General features: G+C 29.5%; 4 protein-coding genes across 5 annotated transcripts; 1 reads left to right on the top strand and 3 right to left on the bottom strand.

The window, feature by feature from the left end:
* Nucleotides 1-260: 260 nt before the first annotated feature.
* LOC122514686 (transmembrane protein 181) lies at nt 261-4,252 on the bottom strand. Of its 2 annotated transcripts, none has more exons than XM_043631641.1 (14): nt 4,023-4,252; nt 3,547-3,706; nt 3,371-3,474; nt 3,150-3,299; nt 2,934-3,030; nt 2,713-2,866; nt 2,541-2,621; nt 2,375-2,474; nt 2,142-2,269; nt 1,923-2,072; nt 1,741-1,843; nt 1,417-1,647; nt 1,057-1,320; nt 261-967 (listed from the first exon to the last, which is right to left on the bottom strand). In XM_043631641.1, the coding sequence occupies exons 2-13, from the start codon at nt 3,696-3,698 to the stop codon at nt 1,187-1,189; spliced, it is 1,584 nt and encodes a 527-aa protein (XP_043487576.1). In that variant the 5' UTR covers nt 3,699-3,706; nt 4,023-4,252; the 3' UTR covers nt 261-967; nt 1,057-1,186. The 2 variants fall into 2 exon arrangements, with proteins under 2 accessions (XP_043487576.1, XP_043487586.1); XM_043631651.1 differs by having other exon boundaries at nt 3,547-3,716.
* A 362-nt stretch (nt 4,253-4,614) lies between these two features.
* On the bottom strand, nt 4,615-7,383 carry LOC122514681 (pre-mRNA-processing factor 17). Its single transcript, XM_043631626.1, has 8 exons — nt 7,036-7,383; nt 6,615-6,831; nt 6,202-6,528; nt 5,910-6,124; nt 5,554-5,817; nt 5,329-5,462; nt 5,014-5,235; nt 4,615-4,927 (listed from the first exon to the last, which is right to left on the bottom strand). The coding sequence occupies exons 1-8, from the start codon at nt 7,246-7,248 to the stop codon at nt 4,750-4,752; spliced, it is 1,770 nt and encodes a 589-aa protein (XP_043487561.1). The 5' UTR covers nt 7,249-7,383; the 3' UTR covers nt 4,615-4,749.
* A 4,532-nt stretch (nt 7,384-11,915) lies between these two features.
* LOC122514644 (endocuticle structural glycoprotein SgAbd-4-like) lies at nt 11,916-15,210 on the top strand. Its single transcript, XM_043631583.1, has 2 exons — nt 11,916-12,191; nt 14,440-15,210. The coding sequence occupies exons 1-2, from the start codon at nt 12,180-12,182 to the stop codon at nt 14,938-14,940; spliced, it is 513 nt and encodes a 170-aa protein (XP_043487518.1). The 5' UTR covers nt 11,916-12,179; the 3' UTR covers nt 14,941-15,210.
* A 1,364-nt stretch (nt 15,211-16,574) lies between these two features.
* LOC122520867 (endocuticle structural glycoprotein SgAbd-8-like) lies at nt 16,575-16,988 on the bottom strand. Its single transcript, XM_043641188.1, has one exon. It carries the CDS (start codon nt 16,986-16,988, stop codon nt 16,575-16,577), a length of 414 nt encoding a protein of 137 aa, XP_043497123.1.
* Between the last annotated feature and the right edge of the window lie 257 nt (nt 16,989-17,245).

Consider the following 17,245-nt stretch of genomic DNA (forward strand, 5'->3'; position numbering starts at 1 on the left):
ATTCGACTATATCATGTTCATTACTAGCATTTGCAGTTTTAGTTAGATTTCATCAGACTAAGTTTATAGTTGAACAATGCCACTTTTATCATCAAGTTTTATTTGTTATTATTAATTAGAATTACTGTTGGTAAGTTTAACATTCATTTTATTTAAATCGACAATTTTATATAAGAATTTTAATATTTTCATTATTTATGTTAAGTTTTTCGTTTCAAACATTACTTTTAATCAAATATATTATTGAATACAATAAATAATTCAATTAATGAATTTATTTCAAAATTATAAATCTCTGATTTAAGGGGGTATTAATGTGATGAGTAGCAATATATAATGATAATGATACATGATATCTTACGATACACATACACTTCTAATCATAAGTAGCATAATTAATATATTATAATTAACAATAACTTGTAGATAGTGCATTACATTGGTACATGTTAAATTTCTATAGATATATTTTTATTATTTTTTATGTATACGACTTTGTCAAAGAATGCAGAATTCAAAAACATTTGTACAAATTAATAATAATTGATAATAAATGATATTATATCGATAAGTGAAAATTAAAAAGGAAAATAATTTTTTCTATTAATATTGCACTTTGCATGATATAGATTAATGAGACAAATGTTTACTATATTTTATAAATAAGAGCATAAAACATACTAATTTGTATTAATATTTGATAAATTATTTTAACAATATAAATTATTGATAATTCATATAAATAATCTAATGCAATACACAATCATATAGGCATCCACGAAGTTGAAGTATTTTCTTTTTCTTTTGCTAATCATTTCTATATTGTTTTTATCTCGTTCATTATTTATTTGTTAATGCTGCTCGAGAATAATAACTGATTAATGCGAATAGATTATTGATTTTTTTCTTTTCTTGTGTGTTATAATAAATAGATTAATACCAAAATCCCAGAAGGCATATGTACAGTCTGTAAATTGCAATTAAGTTTTTTTTTTGTTATTAATAATTAAAATGTATTTTTTATTTCTTTTTTAAAAATCAATTATCTCATATTACCTTTTCCATACCTAAAAGGCAGTATTTTTGTAAAATTTACAAAAATTGCCTGCCAATGCACATCTCTCGCTCTTCTTCATTAGATACAATTATTTTTATATAATTGTTTTACCCTATTGATCGTGTTTATTCAATCACTGTCCACTCCATTTTTTGATAAACGTGTTAACAATCGTCTGTTGTCTTCATCTGATCCATATATCACTTCTTCATCCGAATCATTTATCATCGAAAAAGCAGGATTATCTTTCATTATGGATGAATCTATACCCGCATATAACAAGTAAAAGACAAATTGAATTAATTTCCCTGACAGAGTAATAATTAATTAATAATTATTTTCGTAATCGAAATATTTACGTTGTCCATATACTTGTTGTAATGCTGGAGCATAAACGTATGCCATTGTATACAAATAAAAATTGAGAAGGCCATACAAAGCCATAAATTGTGCCGATGTACTATAATATGTAGAAAGACGTGAAGCAAAACTATCTTCAAGAACACCTGCACCAAATTGACGAGAAGTAACTAAGCTGCAAACACCAGCAACTACTCCAGCAAGTAGTGTTAAAAATCTTAATCGTAAATCTGGAAAAAATAATTACATATTGTAAAGAACAAATTAATGCAAAACGTTTTTGTTTCATAATGTTTGGTAAAGTTTGATAAAGATTTATTTACCAAAATACGGCATAGATCTTAGTTCACTGTATGCCTTTAGTATAAGTAGAAGAAGATATGCAATGTAAAAACCACCAACTGTAAAGAAGAATACTTTGAAACCCTGTAACATATAAAAAGAAATGTTATATTGCGTATCATTTAATCTTATGAAAAAATATAAATGAAGAAATATTACTTACATAATAATTAGATGTATCAAGAACGTAATTATATGTTGGATCTTCTAATTCGGTACAACGAAGCCATGTTGCCAATGTTAGAGCTGCTGCCCATAGAAGACCAACAACCAACATTTTTGGCAAATAAAAAGTGATCAATCTCCTTTCATTCTATTAAAATAAATGTATATATTAATTGCTACTATTGCAATAATACTAAATATTTTTTATCAATAATACCTGTCTAAGACCATGATAAACGCAAAGCCAGAACATGAGAATGGCACATAAAAAAGTTGTCTGTAGTATTGCATCGAGCATTCCAGGTACCCAAGAGTTTATTAAAAATGTCATAGGAAATAAAGGATCTGTATGAGCAACAAAAATAATGCATAGTAATGCTTCATAAGATATCAAGTTAAATGAAGAATATCATTGTTTGTTTTTACGAGATTAGTACGTGTAATACTTACTATTATATAAAATTAATAATGGAAGAAGAATAGAAATCCACTTTTGCTCTATTGACCAATCATGTAACGAATATTTTCTTAGCGAGTGACCAAACCAACACTGAAAAAAAATTACTCATTGAAATTATTATTTCAAGACTTATAAGATTTAATTATCATTAATTACCATCACTCCAAAAGTAGTCAGCAAGAAGATCAGTCGAAACCATATCTCAATTTGTGTGAACGCAGGATTGTAATTTTTAAACTGTGAATATGATACAAAACCATAAAGTGCAAATAATTTAAATTTTTAAGTTATCTTGTCCAACGCATTATTTTGTTTAGTGCTTACTGACGTAGAATGTGAGATCTCGTATTGTATATCGTTGGTGGAAGCTTTCAAGTCCATGAAAATGGACAGTTATTATATAGTAGGTGTAATCTAAAAATCCAAGATGAGCCACGACAAGCTCTTCGCAAGATTGTCTCTCACATTTCAGATGTCTTGTTCTATAAATTAAAAAATGGTTATTTTATATTTAAATAAGACATTATATTATTTGTAAAATTAATCTACCTAGTATGTCCAGCTTCCAATACAGGAATACGCTTATGATCAATACTGATGCCATCTATTGAAACGCTTACTTGAAAACTTTTATCGTATCTTTCATCTACAAACAAAATAAAATCTGCATTAAATTACAATTTCTCTGTCTCTAATCAATTTTAAAGATAGTGATTTTTATTGATAGAGAATTAAAACTGTCATTTAATTTATTTATTTTGTCACCGTCATTATTTAACGTAGATAATTTAGCAATGACCCATAATTGTTGGCTATAAGGCGACAAAGCTGGCGTCTTCATTCTAAATGGTCCGGTTGCCATTTCACTTCCATTGAGATGTGCTTTTTGTTCACTTGTTGAAGTTATTGGCGGACCTTAAAAGTAAAAAAAAACTCTTAAATATTGAAATGTATAATAAAAAATTTAATTGTACAACAATACTTACCAGTAAGCCCAATGAACACGGACAATCCAAAACAAGCAAAAAAGCCAACAAATACCATGACAAATTCTCTTTTGTGCATAGAATATAAACGCATTTGCACGGATCTATTTTTATAAATAAATATTTGATTATATTACAAGTAACTTAGAAAAATTTCCATAAAGTAATTCATATACCTTTCGCAACGATCATGATGATATGCTGGTGCAATGTATTTGTTAAATTCGCTAAAAAGATCACTAAATTGAGATAATGCATTTCTGACTTTAAGATTCCATCCAGCAGACGGTAGATGATAGGAATATCCTAATCCTTGATTATCCATCATTTACAATTCTGTAAGGGACTAGTTTTGATTTATTTAATATATTAACAGCATTTCTAATTACAGTATTATAACTTCATTATAAAATAGTTTTTAAAATTTTCTATTATCAAATAAATAGCTTATTATTCATAAAAAATTTAGAAACGTTTTAAATACTTTTTAGATATTGTAAATATTTCTTTTTTTTCTAGATTTTTTTAATCATTTGTTTACAGAATTTTAGAAATAAATATTTATATAATACTATATTGGAAAAAATATAGAGAAAATAAAATAAATATGCAGAATAATAAATATATACATGTAATTAAAATAATGTATTACCCCCTTTCAAGAGCACCACTTAAATATGTCGATTTTACAGTGTCTCACAGTTCAACTTGTTACATTTACGTTTGGTTTCAAATTTGAACGTTTTTTCAAATAATCACCAAATTAATAAATTTAATGCAATACCATAAACATCGTAAAAGCGTAGAAAATTGAAATACGTTTTACATGAGAAGTAGAGAACACGGCAGACATTGTGATGCATACTATTGATTTTTGCACCCTACATGTGTATTAAGGAATTACTAACTTTTCTGACCTGTTTGAATGTTACAAATAAAATACTAAATCTAGGATATAGATCAGATTCCTTGAATTTTACAATTAAAAGTATCGTTTACGTTGTTGTGCAAATATTTTATTCACATTTGTTTTTCTTTTACATAAGTCGCAATTTATCATTTATTTTATAAAAAATAATGACTAATACCCAAGGACATTGCGTTTAAAAAACAATAGAAAGAGAACAAAAGAATACTAATAAATAAAATTATTTACTACGTTATAAAATAATCTTATGAAAATATATTAATTAATAATAGTTTAAGTGTTTAAGTAGTTCAGATTGAAACTTTATAATAATATCTAGTAGAGTAAAATTAAAAATTTATTACAAATTCTATATGTACAATCTTAATATGTGGATGGACGCATGAGTGTGCATACGCACGTAAATTCGCATAAAATCAAAGAAGTAGGATTTACATATTAATATAAAATACTAATCCCAATACTTTATCTTCCCATCCCATCCAGCTGTTGCTAGTTTAGATGGTTCGTGTGGATGCCATAAAACATCAATGCATACGCCATCGTGCGCTTTCCATTTTTTATATAATTTTGTTGTCTTCCAGTCCCATATGTAACATTTTCCATCGGCATCTCCTGATACTAGATAACTAAACAAGATCAAAATTATTTAAACATTATAATTTTATTATTATATTTAAGTATTTATTTATATAAAATGTATATTTTTATATACCTCATGTCAGGAGAAAAATCAAGACCACAAGCATAACCAGCAACCATATGACCAGTAAAAGTTTTTTTCCGATTCATTTTGAATCTGTTTAAGGCCGAAAATATCACAATTTTATTGTCCATGCTTTGACATGCTAACCATTTTTGATTAGGCGATGGTGTCACAGCTGGCATCGAATGCATCGAAGGATCAGCAATGTATTTCATGTCAACAGGAATATCCCTAAAAATTAATATACATTTTTGTTTATTATAAGAAACAATCCAAGTTTCGATACGATGCTGCAGTAATGCAAAAACAAATAAAATTATTTACCATTCCCAAACGCGAAGGCTTTTATCATCAGAAGTAGTAACAAATCTGCGATTATCATCAACAAAAGTTATTGTATTAACTGCACCTAAATGTCTGTCATATTCTTGAGTTATCTCACCAGATCGTATATCCCACTGTATAAGATAAATCATTTTTATATACATTAAGAAATAGAATATTTCCCATTAAATATCACAAAAAGTAGCAAATTATTATACGACTTACACAAATAATTTTTTTATCGCTTGTTCCAGCTACAAAAAGATGTTGTTTGTCTGGATCGGGATTAAACTTAGCGCAATATGGTATTTTTCTACTCGTAAATCTGCTTATGCAAGCGCCAGTTTCCGTGTCCCATAATTTAACGTAACGATCGTAGCCAGCAGAAAGAAATCTTTTTCCATCATTGTCAAAGCTTACATCACGTACAGCTTGACGATGACCGTAATAAGTTCTAACGCATCGTCTTTCTTTGTAAACTTCCCATAACTGTATATGTAAGGTAAAGTCATATTTAATATCATCTAGAGAAGATAATTATGTAAATAATTTAGTATAAAAATTTTGATTTTTTAAAATACCTTGACCCTACAATCCATACTGCAGGAAAGAAGTAAGTGGGCAGTTCGTGGGAACCATCTTATTTGAGAAATACCCTTTGTATGACCTTCCCATGTATGAATATGTGCTTTTGGTAGGAAACATCGTTCAGGTGGTGAATCTGATCTTAAATTGACACCAATATCTTGTGGTGCATGTAGGAATGATCTTCCTTGATAATCCACACTATCTTTAACTGTAAAATTTAAAGCAGAATTAAAATAATTTTCTAATGATGTATATATGTGTGTGTATACATGTAAGAGTACATACTGTGTAATACAGTTTTTTCTTCAAGTGGTTTCTCTTCCACTTGTTTCCCTCTTTTATTTCTTTTAGCTAAAATCTCTTCTAATTCCGCTGCTTCTTCTTGAGTAGGTTTAACCACTCGTCTTTCATCTACATAACCACCCCAAGGACCTAAAAATCCTTCAATATCTGCAGGATCATTATTCCTATGTCTTTTTCTTTTATCCGCAGGCCTTAACATTGTATTTTCAAATACTGTTTTACCACCTGATTCTTCTGCAGCTTCCTTAGCACCGATCAATGTTTTACCTTCATCTGCGCTACCATCAACAGTTGGATCCAGAGCATATCCTAAAAAGAATAATTTGTTATAGATACCTAATGTTTTATAATACAACATAAGTTTAATACTTTCATAACACTACAAATAGATTTACCATAACTCGTAAATGTCCTTCTTTGATTCTCGAATTGAAATTCGCTGATATACGCTTTCTCAACATAACCAGAAAGCATGTTTTTTGTAGCTCGTTGTTGCTGAGTTTTAAATGGATTTTCTGGTCCTAAATCCGGAGCAAACAATTCTTCATACTTTGGATTATGCGTAACCATAGATGCAGTTGAATCTATGTGTTTAACGCATAACTCTGTTCCCTATGTAAATATCAGAAATATAATCAATGATTAAAATAAGATTTTAAGGATTACAATTTTTCTAGTCTTTTTGCTTTGCTTTAAGTAATTTGCTAGCTACTTTCTCATCTACTACCAAGTTTATTTTCTGGGCCCAATAGGCCCTAAATTAATAAAGATGTATCTATCTAATAATTCTAGTTCAACGTATTGGAAGTAACTTACTGTGGATACAACTTCTGGTGCTGAACATATTTGTAATCCAATAGAACTTATCGATTTGCCAGTAATAATAATTGAATCTCTTGGAGAAACATCATCGTCATTATTAACGTGTTTGTCATACTCTTTTATTTTGTCTTCATTATTGTCAACAGTACTTTCATTTTCAGAATCACTTTCACCGTCACTACTACCATAATCTTTTAAGGCTAACATACTTTAAATTGCGTAAACAACAATACATATATTATTAATATTCAATTTTTCGAAATTTTTGTTTTATTTAATTATTTAAAAATTTAACTCTTATAATGCTAACAGCATAGTAACTTAACCATTTTGATGCAGGTTAGCCAATATTATCAGAACGAATGACGTCATTTCTGTGCGAAGAAAATCCCTATGGATTTTTTCATAGGGGAAATTTACTAAGGTTTGTTTTATTTTCCGTCTTTTTTTTCTTTTTTTATATAAACAAGGTATGCAAATAAATTATATGATAATTTGTAATATTTATTCGTTAATTTCTAAATGGAACTTTTTGATGCAGCAAACTCCTCGTAATAAGACCTAGATCATTATTTGTAATCTATCCAAATTTAATTGTAAACTATGTAATGCAAGTACTACCTGGTGAATGGTTATGCTAAATTCAATCTAAATTTATTTATATGTTTAATTATTATTCACTTTCTTTTGTTCTTTCTGACACATTGTTTTTTTTAAATAATCAAATGAAACATTTACATTTATCGAATAATTTGTTAAAAAATGAAATGTCCCTGGAATCAAGACTATGTTCCGCGGGCAAATCGTTTGCTATCTTCAGATATATTTTACTAACATAAATCTATAGACTCTTAGGAATAGTATGATGTCATAAAAGTTTATAAAATATATCTTAGAAAAAATGATTATACAAATAATTGCAATGGCATAACAACCTATATAGGTTACTGATAAAAAGTATTATTTTTTTAATTTTTAGGAACAAATTATAAATATTTCGATCCTCAATGTATTTTATAGAATTTTAGGAATATAATATACGTCCATATAAGTTAATGAAAAATATCTATTTATAATATAATATTATAAATATTCTCAAATTAAATAACTGCGTACACTCGTTGCACGATTATATTATATGTACAGGATCTTTCGCTTAGCTCGACCACTTAAAATATTTTGTTTATTGCGTATGATAGAAAAAAATGTCGGAGGGAAAAAATATTCTGTTCGAAGGCGCCGATATAGTGATGGGACAGAATTTTTTATAAAGGTCATTTGTTTCGAAATATCAAGGTCATTGTATTTTTTTCAAATAAGACCGCATATTTATGCTAGAATATTCTTATAACTTATAAATAAAACGAATCCAACGTTGTCTAATATGTTGATCTTCAAGTGACCTTTATCGAGAAAATTGTGAAATGTTGTCCCTTGTACACGAGAAAATTTTTTACTTGTTGAATATGTTTTACACGTTGATTTGCATTTGTTTTTTTTCATTTACCGTCCTTCAAACGCGTACTGAAGTTCTTGACAAATATTTGCAAGAAATAAACGAAATATTTTAGGTGGTCGAGTTAGGTGAAAGACCCTGTATATGAATATATGTACCTGCGTAAGGGCAACCAAATATACACGAATGTTCACATGCATCTGTTCGTCACGTGCAGTAATATGCCCTTTGAAATAGGCAACACGATATACATCGCATAACCAACACGTGTAAAATGTTGATTAAAACGCGTCATAATTTATTATGACATTAACATTCGTATTAAAAAATAATAAAAATATATACTATGTAATTAAGGATTCGAAATTATTTATCAAGATTTATTTAATAAATATTTAACAAAGTTAACGTGTTGAAATATCAGTCGCATCGTAATTAACCGTGTTTAATTTTGTTTAACACTATAGATCACGCCGTTCACATAGATTTAAATCTTGAAGATTAGAAAAAAAGAAGAAAAAAAAAAGAAAGAAAGAAAGAAAGATAAAAAAACATGAAGCGAAGACAGGTATAAATTTATATGTGCGCCTAATCGAATGCAATTTCTTTGAAACTTAGTACGATGTAGGATCATTGGGCCAAGGACTCCGAACACGAACAGTTCTATTCCCACGGAAGACTAGTAAATGGTATCTAGAAAGACACTGCGATGTCATTATCCTTTAATAAGCAACAGATACATTGAAAGGCACAACCTTTCGGTTAGAGATCGGAATAAAGTTTTAATCTGGAATACGAATGGTACTCTTGAATATTCTCAAGTATACAGGATACTCGTATTAATTTTGATTAACGATATTAAATTAGAAAAGTATGTTTTCTAACAATTCGCATTTATCCCATTTCAAAAGAACAAAAATAATACCTAAATAAAATGTAACAACTTTATGATCGATATTTTGTAATTCTATATCGAATTAATTAGATTTTTGTTAGATTTGAAAAATGACAATGACCGATTAAAAATATTTAATCCGATCGAGTAAATTTAGTATTTTAATTATAGGAGTATGAAATTCGTTGAATAAATTCGTTCGATATTGTAGCATAGATGGAAGAACATTATTATTTTAGTTCGGTAATAATCTATTGACGTAGGACGAAGATAATATGAATTACGAGTGCATTCGTAACTATCCGGAGCTGGCTCTTATAAAAGCAAACGACGATTTAAATTGCAAATATGTTAAAGGTCGATCGATAGAAAGGTACAATGAATCATAAATGGCTAACGAAGAGAAAGCGTCATCAATAACGTTTGATTCTTTACTAGGAAGTTGAGATATAGACGAGTTAATGTAAATTTTTATTTTAATGATCAATACAATATCATTTTATTTTCTCAATCTCCTTATTTCTCCATGACAAATATATTTGAAAAAATGATTGCGAGATATGCGCGTATTTACGCGAAATAATAATACAGAAGTATATTATTAACGACGATCATAATATCATCAACATTAATCGTTTTACATACTTTCGTGATAGTTAGCTAGAAAAAATAAAAAAAAATAGAAAAAAACATTCAACTACTTTTTCGGATGATTTATTTCGACTTTCACAATTTCGTCGATCTAGAAGTTATTTGTATATTTAGATTTAGGTTATTACGAAAGAGTGAAATAAGAATATTTTTCTTTTTCTTTTTGAAAGTTTATACAGGTAGAAATATTTTTAAAGAGGAAACAAGATGCGTTAGAAACGTACGGAAGAACGTTACTCAATGTTTACATATTTAAAACACGTCAAATTTTGATCGAAAGAGTCTCACTATTTATGATAGTAATTTTCGTTAATTTAAGGAACAACATGAATAATACGTTTTTCCCTGTGATGGTGTTACCAATGCAACACGTTTACATGAACTCGTTTGCATTTGACATTATACGGCCATCACCTGTGCGATATAATATTAGGAAATCGTTATAATATTATGCGTAACTAATTCAAAACTGTCATAGTATTTAACTGATAGATCTATAAAATAAATTAGATGGACGTTCTAACGAAATAAATCGTTCGTGTTTACGAGTCGACTCGTATTTCTTTGAGAAATCCGAATAATGAAATTAGTTGTAATAAAAGATTAAACACGACGATTTATTATTATTAAATTTATGATTTCCAAGTCTCGTAGGTCATTCGAGTAAAATACGATAACCGTGGAGGAGGAGGAGGAGGAGTTAGGTATTTTATTCTTTTTTTTTGCTTTTTTTTAACGACGAGTTGTTATCGAAACGTTGTTTCGATCGTCCTAATAGAAATTCTTTTTTTTTCTTTCTTTTTGGATAGATTTATTATGTCAAGAGAATAAATCGCGTTGCGTAAGAAAATAATACTCGAGATGGTGGCCATCAAACGAGTATGCTTACTTTGAAAAGGCAAGACGACTCCTTCAAAAACTCAGAACCGAGTTTGTCAATCTACCGTTCGGATCGTCGTTCTACGAGAAAGGTAAGAATGTTTGAAAACGAGAAACTTTAAGAAAGAAAGCAAGTAAGAAAAAGAAGAAGAATAAGAATAAGAAGAAGAAGAAAAAAATTGAAGTTGATGAAGTTGAAAAAGACGACGACGACGACGACGATGAAGAAAAAGAAGATGAAGAAGAAGAAGAAGAAGAAGATGATCTTGCATTCACTGCAAGAGTAATCATCTTGGCTTATTGCGTAAGTAAAAGGAGCGATCGTTGGCCTGAGTTAAGTAATCACGAAAAATCACAACACGTGGTGGGTAGCGCATCTTTTGAAACGTGATTTTAAACGACGGAAGTTGAAATTTCGAATGAAGTTGTTAAAAAATCGTTTTTATCTTCCGAAGTGTTAAATGCGTCTTTTATAATTTCTACATTGATCTCTATCTTATTCTTCTTCCTCGAATGATTACATCGATGATCCATCCTTTCACTTTCTCGATTTATTTATTTCGTTGATTATTCTTTAAAATCATTTTTTCTTTCCCCCCCCTACTCTAAAATAATAGACAGTTATTATTTTCGAAAAAGAGAGAGAAAGAATACAAAGTTGTATTTTTGTTCGTAGATCTCATTCGTATTATTTCGTCGTTCCTTATCTAATCTTTTTACTATTTTTATCTCTTTTTTTTTTCGTGTAAATTTTTACTTCCCAAAAAATGATAGACAATTATTTTCGAGAGAGTAGAAAGGAAGAGGACGAGTTATTTTTTTGTTTTGTTTTTTTCGTTTTTATTTATTGGATCATTCGTATTATTTTTGAAGGGAGCAATGAAGCGTTGGCGTCTGCCGAAATAAACTTTCCCGGGTTATATAAATGCAAGATATCTCAGCATGTGTTGCTTCCCGCCGGTATAAAGGTCGGCTCTGCCCCCAACAGTCCAAGAGTTGCTCGCGAACTTCACGCCGGCAACCATCGGGAGAGGAACGATCTATATGTGACGCTGCTTTCTTCTCGTGTTTCGACTTATTTTGATTGTTCCTCTTCTTCTTCTTCTTCTTCTTCTTATTATTATTATTATTATTATTATTCTATTACCTGTTTAATTTCCTTTACCTTTGCCACCCGAGGCATCCTCACTTTCTCGTGACCAGGCCATCTTACACCATTCTTCTATTATCCGCAAAACAGACGTCGTGCCGGCCAACATGCGCTCCTTGGTGAGTCTTCTTCTTCTTCTTCTTCATCATCGTCGTCGTCTTCATCGTCATTATTATTATCATTATTATTTATTTTGTTTTTTTAATCTTTTCCTCTTCCTTTTAACTTCTCATATTTTATTCATTCAGTCAGAAACTTTCGTTTTCTAATTAATATTTCATTATTGTTTCCATTTGCTTGTATTTTTTTTTATTTTGTGTTTATCGTATATTTTTACTTTTAGTAAGTTTTTCTTTTTTTCATTTTTCTTTTTAGGTTTAATCGTAGGATCGTTTTACAGTTAGATCCAAATATTTTCTTCTTCATCATCATCGTCGTCGTCATCATCATCATTATTATTATAATTATTATTTATTTTGTTTTTTTAATCTTTTCCTCTTCCTTTTTTTAACTTCTCATATTTTATTCATTCAGTCAGAAACTTTCGTTTTCTAATTAATATTCCATTATCGTTTCCATTTACTTGTATTTTTTTTTTATTTTGTGTTTATCGTATATTTTTACTTTTTGTAAGTTTTATTTTTTTTCTTTTTTTTTTTAGGTTTAATCGTAGGATCGTTTTACAATTAGATCCAAATATTTTCTATGTCAATCGACGCGTTGAAATTATTTTTTATTATAAAATAAATGATTGAATTAATTGTTTATAACTTCAAATGAACGTACCTATTGGGAATTGATTGGACGATGTATGTATATTAGGATTTATTTTCATTATCACATTTCTAATTGTTGTTTTATTTTTATTCAATGTTTATTGCATATTTATTCTAACGGTTTACAGATTACATTTTACGATTATTTTAGATAGAATTAATTTTAAATGACAGTTAAACGTGGTAAGATCATTTTATTACAATAAACAAAATAATAAATTTGCTTATAACTTCAGATAAATGATTTATTGAACATTGATTAGACAATAAATTCAAACAAATCTATAATGATAAAGAAATCGTATTTTTCGAGAACGTTTAATTCTACGTATTTACTGGTTCGATTAATAAACCGCGCTTATATTGCCTGTGGACATCATGAAAGCGTGAATAATATTTACGATCATTGCATAATCATTGTCGAAGACTTGGCGATCCATTTAACAAAGTAGCCAGGTGACTTTTGTAACACTAATACGAAATTCGAAAATCAAAAATCGAAAGTTACAATATTGGTCCAAAAAATGAAAGAAAATTAAAATTAGAAAACACATTCCATTGGTTGATAGTACTCGACAACTCGACGTGACGAAATTAATATTAATAATAATAATTATTATTATTAATTATTATTTATTTATTATTATTATTAATTATTATTAATTATATAATTATTATTAATTATAATTAATATTAATAATAATAATAATTATTATTATTAATTTTATTGGCTAGTAAAAGAATCGAGTAAGATTGAAATTTGAATGACAAAGGACTTTTAAGATGCTTTCTCAAGGAATTCTTGAGAGGCTTTTAGAGTGGGACGATGGTTGAAGCGAAGGTATTTCAAAAAGACAATGCACGTGTAACGTGCAAATATTAACGTTCGGTTATTCTCGGTTACCTTTTACCAGTTGAGATTGTAATGGGTATCATGACCTATCGACTAACACATTCATTTTGCCCTGACCTTTTGTTGGGGAAAGGTATGTTAGAAGATTTACAGAACATGTAGGCGTGTGTGTGTGTGTGTGTGTGTATATATATATATATGTACCTTTGAACATCTTTGTGTATGCTCGCTTTCGATTTTCTGTTGGGTCTAATCTTCATACATGTATGTACACATATCTATGAAATATGTACATAACTATTTCTCACATATTATGTATACTTATTTATTGAAATATTATTATCAATTTGAAATCGTATCAACATTTCAGTAATAAACGAATCGGACGTTTACAAGATATCGTCAATGTTTAAAGATGTTTTTAGTGGTACGAGTAGTAGGTACGAGCGAAAGCTTTTCACAACTGCAAAGATGTTCTCAAACCTATTGCCGATAGGCTTTTACGTTTCTTCAGTCAATAAATTAAGATTTAATGTACTCATAAATGCACCGTTAGTGTATTTATAATAGACATGATAACCTCTTAAATGGAATAAATGATTTCAATTTGAAATCATTCCTTTTTTACGAACAAAGTTACATTTTTTCTCCCCCGTATAACACGTTGCATCTTTTTTTTTTTCTTCTAATAAATAAATCAATTTTAATTGATCATATTGTTCGTTGATTTCGTTTTAGCTAATGATCGCGATCATTGGCCTAGCCCACGGTCAAGAATACTTTCGAGTACCCGAAAAGGTGGTAAGCGAATCTCGTGACCTTGGGGATACGCGAGGTCATTACTCATTCGCTTACGAGACCGAGGGTGGAATTCTTCAGAAAGAAAGTGGTAGCAGGAAATACGCTGGTACACCGGACGAAACTCAGTTGATTCAGGGCTCGGTACAGTACAATGCACCCGATGGAACACCCATTGCCATGAGCTGGACAGCCGATGAGTTTGGTACTCAAGTATCTGGCACTCATATTCCAACCCCGCCACCAATTCCACCGGCTATTCAACGTGCTCTCGAGTGGATTGCAAAACAACCTTCGACCAGCGAGCAACCAAATCTCCCTCAAACGTACCAACAACAACAACAACAACAACCGAAGCAACAATCCACTTACAGTCAAAATGCTGTTATCAATGCTAATGTTAATCGTCCTAACCGAGTGCTTCCGAATAAACGATTCTGAATCATAGTATTTTAAAGTTATGTTAGACGTCTGATCGTGAGATTCCTTTTATGTAAATTTTAATAAACTTTTGTTGAACTTTTATATATATATATACATACACACACACATATAACTATATGTATATGTGTGTATACGTGAAAAGGTTTATCGATAAGAAATGAAAGTTTGTATAGAAATTGATAAAATATGATTAATTATAGTCATTTGTGATTTTATTAGAGGCTCTTATAACAGATCGAGGATAAATAAAGAAATAATTTTTTGTATTATCTGATTGAATAATGATATAAATTATTAAATAAGGGAAGATCGATCGATCATCATCGACTCGTAGGCTAACTATGTTACGTGCTATTTTATATATTTTTTTGTTTCGATACGATATGACTCAATTTATATGATAATCATTCTAAGATGTATATGTAGACTGACGAAATTTTGAAAGTTTGACTATTTTGCGTATGAATATATATGTGTATAATCTTTTGTTATATAATTCCCGAATACATGATTATTTATAATATGTAACGTAGAAATTACGCGCGTTGAATTTTCTTCTTCTTCTTCTTCTTCTTCCTTTTTTTTTTCTTTTTCTTTTCTTTTCTTTGCTTTAGAATTATTACGCGTAAATCGTTATGCAAAATTTCGTTGTTAATTTTCGAAGTTATCGTGACAATGACGTTGACGTTTAAACGAATATTACATAATATAATGTAAAATTGTATTTTAATTTCTCGTTTGTTAATTTGTTATTAAGTTATACCTTTCACGAAGGAGAGAGAGAGAGAGAGAGAGGCAGAAAAATTACTATGCTAATTCAATAGCTAATTTAATTATTTCTATTTGCTCGTTCGATCGAACGATAATGATTCCTTTAAAACTTAAATAACATCATTCGATCGATCGATACTTCTCCATAAATCTACTCGAATTTAATTAACGATTTATACAATCTCTATTTATCATGAAAATATATATTTTTCTTATACATTCATGCATACGCATATATCGAATAATATTTATAAACCAATTGATTAGTCAAAATTATTCTTGGCAAAGGAAAGGAATGAATTTGATCATTCGCATTTTATTGATTCGTTTTCGAATTTGGTTGGACATTGGTCGGATATTATGAAATCCAAGGACACTAAAGAAGACGATTTACTGTTACGTATTACGAGATTAGGGACAGAGATAATAAGTCAATCATTTGCGTGTACAAAAACGACTTTATTTACAATAACACACCTTGCCCTACTTCTGAGCTTTCTACATTTGGATACATCTCAAGATTATTTCAAAAAAATAATTATATGCGTTATATCATTCCTACATACGTTAGATCGTTTCCAAAAGTATTGATTGATGAAGGTTCTTAATAAGACTTCGTCTGTCTTTAGTTATAAAACTTTCTATATATCTTTGATATATCCAATGAAGATTAACATAAGTTAGGCAAAGTTGTTAAAGAAGAGAAATGAACGAGTAAGAGGAAGACAAAGAGTAAGAAGAAGTAAAAGGGTAAGAAGAGCAGAAGAAGAAGAAGAAGAATTAACAAGAAGAAGAAAAAGAAGAAAAAAAAGAAGAAGAAGAAGAAGAAGAAGATGAAAGATCTGTTAAAACAAAATTAATCAATTTTCAACATTTGTTTGTGGGTGGGTGGCGATGTATTCAAGAGCCCTCTGGATATGTGCTGGTATTTCTGGTGGAACTGGTAAGTGTGCACCCTCAGGATGGAATCCGTTGGCATCGGCAGTGTAAGTAACATGGATTGGTGTACCATCGGGAGAAGTATACGTGAAGGTTCCAGTGACCTGCTTCAAAAGTTCCTCACCCTGGGCTCTAACTTGTGCTTCTTCGGATACATGAATGCCATTAGCTGTCTCGTATTCGTAACTGTAGCTACCATCTGGGGCTGGCTCGGCCACCCTTTGTTTTACGATTTCTATTACTTCATTTTCATTAGCTGGGGCAGCCAATGCCACCGAGACGAGGGCGCACAAGACGATTACCTGAAACACACACACACCCACAAACACATACATACACGTGAATAGACATTTTTTGAAATTATTATTTTTCTGATCGAAGTGAAATTTCACGTAGCCATTTTGTAAGTAAGTATATAATTTATTTGATTTTTATTTGTTTCTTTCTTTCTTTTTCTTTTTTTTTTCTTTTTTTTTTTTCTTTTTTTTTCACAATACACATTATAATACCACACGATCGTAAATATGTCATTTCGTTCGTACGAAAAAGTTCTATACGAAAGAATTGCGAATAATATAAAAATTAAAAAGGA

Source organism: Polistes fuscatus, unplaced genomic scaffold (genome assembly GCF_010416935.1).
Source record: "Polistes fuscatus isolate 324 unplaced genomic scaffold, CU_Pfus_HIC Scaffold1, whole genome shotgun sequence".
NCBI lineage: Eukaryota > Metazoa > Arthropoda > Insecta > Hymenoptera > Vespidae > Polistes > Polistes fuscatus.